Genomic DNA, 6,000 nt, shown 5'->3' with positions numbered 1-6,000 from the left:
TCACTCACTTGCACAAATATTTGTCATATTTGTTGCAATATTTGTCATATTTGTTGCAATATTTGTCATATTTGTTGCAAATTAGTCATATTTGTTGCAATATTTGTCATATTTGTTGCAATATTTGTCATATTTGTTGCAATATTTGTCATATTTGTTGCAATATTTGTCATATTTGTTGCAATATTATCAGTTGAGAACAATAATAACCATGTCCTTTGCTGGGTTTAAACGATTGTTTGTATCTCAGAGATAAATGAATGAAAACGCTGTTGAAAACAAAAACATAATCGTGTATTCTGCATACGTGATCAATTTTTTATAGACAATATCATCAATACTGTAGAATCGTTTTACACAATGTGAACCTGCTAGCTAGCTTTATCATAAGTACAATATATTAACAATTTTTAACAATAACTAATACATAAATATCGAATAATATACAGTTATGTATGCGTTATAAATACAATTTCAACTACTAACCTCTAATTGCATTTATTAATACAAATTATTATCAGAAATGAGACGATAGTATCTCAATAATGCAGTTTTGATTTATAGTACATTAGCATTCATTAAGAATAATGGCAGAATAACAAATCTATACACTAAATACTTCAACGGTCTCATATAATATTACTTATACAGTTATTATACATTAAAACTTTATTATGAATACAATAATGTGCTTTCACATTTCACATTAATTGTAATATGACACATCACTTAACAGTACAATAGCTTTCAAAGACAATTAGTAATAATATCTAGTGTTTCAAGAGATACAAAACTGTAAATTGAAAATTCCAAATTAAAAATAAAAAGTGGAATGAGGAATGTAAGATTGATATTTCGATATTTTTCATGTCCCCGGGAAGTCAAATAAGCTATTCAATCCAGTTATTCGCAATAAATTGAATTTAACGTTCCAACCGCTTTCTCTACCGGTCTCTGTATAAAACAAATTTCATGGAGTCTTGAAAATCAATGCCTCGACTAGGTGGAGCAAATTTTAGTAGAATTATTTATAACTCTTCAACTATTTAAAGTTGATATACATTTATATTCAATAAACATTGGTATGGTGGGTTGCATTTCGGGGACTAACTTTAAAATGTTGAAATGAAGAGAGAAGTCTCTAAACATTGAAGCGTGTTTCAGAGCCATCAGCTAGCATCAAGGCAACAGTCCTATTATTCATCCAAACTAGCTTTGCAACTCTCATAGGGTTCAACCTTGACATCTCTGCTATTGGAGACGTGCTGTATGATTTCGTGCACTTGGTCTGGCTGTTACCCAATCCGAACATACCAGTTGACGTCTGAAACAAACCAGAATACACAGTCATTAATTAGGAATGGTCTCTTTGAAATCAACACAGCTGAAGTTTTTTACAATAGGCTACTTATTCCATGAAATCCTATATACAAGTAATTTTTCCCACTGGCCCATAAAAACTTAGAAGTCCTGTAATACAGGAACAGCTGATTTTATCGGCTATATTGAGCATGTAATTGGAATGGTGATTTTCCTGTATTACGTGACTTATAAGTTTTATGAAACAGGACCCTGATTTGAAATGCAGTACTTGAAATAGTTGTCATAATTCAAATTAAAAACAGTTTTTATCCTCTCCCCAGAGTTCAAGCCATTTTTCAATCAGAGTGGTTAAAGATACATTTGAAATGTATAAAATTGTAGGGAATTAGTCTCAAATTTGTCTTCATCCATCCCGGTTAATTGAAAAATTGAACTCTGGGAAGAGGATAAATTTATTAAAATCTTCGGCTGCTTTAAACTTACCCAACTATTTTCAAAACAATTTTATTCTTATTTTGATTGGATGCACATGAAAGGACAACTCCTGGTTTACAAAATGAGACCAAATTCAATTCAACAGAAAAAAGCACTTTTGATAATAGTTTTCCCGAAAACGGTGTGACGATGGGGAGTCTTCGGTTCCAGAATATGTACTATGTATCAATTCAGCTATCTCCTGATTTGTTGGAAAGTCATGTTACCTTTTGATTTGTTGAAACTCAATTGTCAAACTGATTTCATAACTTCAATTGAAGATAATTAATTAAGGTTCTTACAGACAATAATTAACCTACGTAAGAATCAGCTTACATCATTTTATAATTGAAGATTATGCTAGAACCATTGGACAATACCGAATAGCCACAAGAATTTCTAGAGCAAATACGTATACATTTTTTACATTAAATGTACACTATAGACATTTTTTTATTTGTATCAAACTTGACGATTTTCATCCACTGTAACTCCCATCTCTTTGGTAGAGTGTTACTGAAAAGGATATTTTGAATATTTTTTTACATAGAATGGAAATTGATATGTTCAAAGCTCCACCAATTTATTTACAGATACAGAACTTGAATGAATTTCTAAAATTGCATTCTTTTTTCTCAAAAAGCAGTCCAAAAATTATTATATCAGTTTATATCATGGTTGTATATTCATATAAAACATATACAGGATGTTTCATAATTATGGTAAAATATTTTAATACGTGATAGTAGAGGTAAAAATAAGAAAAAAAGTTCATATAAACATATATCCATAAACGCTTAATTAGCGAGTTATACAGGGTGAAAGATTTCGCCCGGAATTAAGTTCCTCTGGTGAAATACACCGATGCTGAATTGTTTGGGGACTAGTTTTTTAAAAACTTCTGAAAAATTGAATAAAACTAGTGTGGAAGCTGTAGTGTGAGTAGATTTTGAGAGAAAAGTTGAAATATGCAAAAAATCTAAGTAGAAAAACACAGACTTCTACGTTTGATGCCCAATAACTTTCTTTAATGACCAGTAAACAAATCATTTTCCGCAATAAAAATTGTAGAGAATTTTAATTCTGAAAAGAATTATGTAAGCTGTGTAAACTAAATTCAAATAAAAGTTGAATAAAATGTATTCTTATGTAGTACATTACACCACAAAAATTTGCTGTTTTATGAGGAGAGAACTAATAACTCATAGGTTGTAGCTGATTGCAAATAAAACATGGATTTCAATAATAGCTGTTCCAAAACAGCTGATTTATTATGTTTTAAATAAGAAAATATTTAAAAGAAATTATCAGCTGAAAATTATTTTCAGAAATATTTTAGTTCACTGTTGAACAAAAAAAACCAACTGTAAGTTAGGGTTACTGTAACCACGCTGTGTTTTTTGTTCAATCTATTAACCAGTTATTTGTAACCATTCCACTCTGCTTTTGTGTTAAGTGCTAACTTTTAAAAAAATGGCAGGTAATCTTAGACATTATTCATACTCCGAATAAGCTGACATGCATTTAATGTATGGAATGGGACACTACTGTAATAGTACTGAAGCAAGACGTTTGTATCAAGAGAACTTTCCCAACCGAGTATGTCCAAGTTCAAGGTTTTTTGCCACTATTCACCAACGTCTGTTTGAAACAGATTCTTTGATATCCAAAGAGCACATTTATGCAGGCAGACCCCGATCTACTATGACTGTTGAGTTAGAATAACAATTTCTTAATGAAATTTATGAACATCCAGAGAAGAGCACAAGAGAATTGTCAGTGCAGTTTAATGTCCATCAATCTATTATTTGGAGGAAACTAAAATAGCAACAATTACATCCATACCACCTCCAGAAAGTTCATACTCTATTGCCACGAGACTGTATTCCCTGTGCTGGTATTTGCCGATGGTTTTTAGTAAAACTTGTTTACCAAACTTTTTAACAACCGTTTTATTTACCGACGAGGCACACTCTCCAAGAACAGCTATCGTTAACGTCAACAACCAACATATTTGGGCAGCTGAGAATCCTCATTCCATCAATCCTAATCTTCCACAACATCAGTTTTCAGTAAACATTTGGGCAGGAATCATAGGAGATCATCTACTTCTGTTCGAGCTTCCTCCCAGGCTTAATGGCATAATCTACTAGTCTTTTGGTATAAGTTCAATGTCATTTAGATATGCTACTTTCATATAAAAAAAAACTTTTCATAAAAAACCGAATATTCTATTTGCAATCAGCTACAACTTATGAGTTATTAGTTCTCTCCTCATAAAACAGCAAATTTTTGTGGTGTAATGTACTACATAAGAATACATTTTATTCAACTTTTATTTGAATTTAGTTTACACAGCTTACATAATTCTTTTCAGAATTAAATTCTCTACAATTTTTATTGCGAAAAATTATTTTGTTTACTGGTCATTAAAGAAAGTTATTGGGCATCAAACGTAGAAGTCTGTGTTTTTCTACTTGGATTTTTTGCATATTTCAACTTTTTTCTCAAAAACTACTCACACTACAGCTTCCAGACTAGTTTTATTCAATTTTTCAGATATTTTTCCATATGAATCCAGCATAAGTTTTTAAAAAACTAGTCCCCAAACAATTCAGCATCGGTGTATTTCACCAGAGGAACTGAATTCCGGGCGAAATCTTTCACCCTGTATAGCTCGCTAATGAAGCGTTTATGGATATATGTTTATATGAACTTTTTTTCTTATTTTCACCTCTACTATCACGTATTAAAATATTTTACCATAATTATGAATCACCCTGTATAAGTGCATAAGCCAGTATATATTGTAATCGGCATAAATAAAGCACTCAATCAACCTCTAATATTATTTCAAAGGGTTTATATGTTCGGTACATTTTGTCACAATTTGATTGAAAAATGTAAATGATTAACCAACAAAGAGCAGAGATTATATAAGATTAGATTATTAACCAACAAAGAGCAGAGCACATTAGACAACGACAGAGGACAGCGAGTATGCTTTTTGTAAGAATTTTAATAAGAAGCGCTTTTCAAGTGACTCACCTGCCAGAACGAGAGCCGATTCTCGCCGCATCCGTACGAGACCAGAAATTTGCCGTCAGGCGAGAAAGCACACGCTGTTATGGCACAACCATGAGCAGGAATAAGCTGCAACGTCATCAATAATACATTAAATACAGTAGTTACTGCTAATATACGGTAATATAGGGTATCATTTATCATTCGTCATTATTCATTTTTTGTTATCATTGTTTCCATTTAGAATAGTTCTGACATTTCATGCATCACTGGAGCTCTGCTCTGCTATGTGAAAATATACTAGTAGTTCTGTGAACAGTAGACCTCGCGCTCAGAAAGTTACATTGACCTGTTGTTATGTTTTCTCAAAAATTAATAAATAATTTATCAATTTAAAATGTCTAGAAAAAAATCCTAAATAAACATAGAGCTTGTCCTATCGTACCGTGACGTGTCGTCCCGGAATGTGAGTGTGAGCGCTGTTATCAGGTCTGGCTGCAACTGTCTACAACGTTGATGCGTTGATGGAAAGATACATTTTCAAGATGTTCGATGTTTTTGAACGGGTAGTTGACCGAGCGAAGTGAGGTTTAAGATTCAAGTCGACGGTTTGGCATTTCTCTTAATGTTTATATGTTGCGCATTTACGGCGAAACGCGGTAATAGATTCTCATGAAATTTGACAGGTATGTTCCTTTTTTAATTGCGCGTCGACGTATATACAAGGTTTTTGGAAATTTTGCATTTCAAGGATAATATGAAAGGAAAAAGGAGCCTCCTTCATACGCCGATATTAGAGTAAAAATCAGACTATAGAATTAATCATCATAAATTAGTCATCATAGCTGACAAGTGATTACACAGATGTGTGGAGAAGCCAGTCTATTGCTGTATTTCCATAAGGTCTATAGTTTTAATCAGGTACTTTTGGATGAGAATACTGCGTGAGGTCTACTGTTCACAGAACTACTAGTAGTCAAGTGTCTACTAACGTTGATGGAAAGATACATTTTAAGATGTTCGATGTTTTTGAACGGGTAGTATTATAGTCCACTAGACAGCTGATTTATGATGAATAATTCAAAAGTCTGATTTTTACGGTAATATTGGCGTTCAAGGAGACACCTTTTCCTTTTGTATTATCCTTCAAATGCAAAATTTCAAAAAACCGTAGCCTAT

The 6,000-nt window shown here is 32.3% G+C and overlaps 1 protein-coding gene across 2 annotated transcripts in view; it reads right to left on the bottom strand.

Annotated features, from left to right (window-relative positions):
• Positions 1–272: 272 nt before the first annotated feature.
• LOC111049247 (WD repeat-containing protein 7) overlaps positions 273–6,000 on the bottom strand; it is a 155,845-nt gene continuing 150,117 nt past the window's right edge. For both annotated transcript variants that reach the window (XM_039425394.1, XM_039425393.1), the window contains 2 exons: positions 4,846–4,950; positions 273–1,324 (listed from right to left, as the gene is read on the bottom strand). In XM_039425394.1, coding sequence (XP_039281328.1) covers positions 1,142–1,324; positions 4,846–4,950 — 288 coding nt within the window. In that variant the 3' untranslated portion in view covers positions 273–1,141. The remainder of the gene's footprint in view (positions 1,325–4,845; positions 4,951–6,000) is intronic.

The sequence above is a fragment of the Nilaparvata lugens genome, chromosome 3 (assembly GCF_014356525.2).
Source record: "Nilaparvata lugens isolate BPH chromosome 3, ASM1435652v1, whole genome shotgun sequence".
In the NCBI taxonomy this organism is placed as follows: Eukaryota; Metazoa; Arthropoda; class Insecta; order Hemiptera; family Delphacidae; genus Nilaparvata; species Nilaparvata lugens.
Note: the sequence above shows the minus strand (reverse complement) of the source record. Positions and strands in the feature narration are given on the sequence as shown.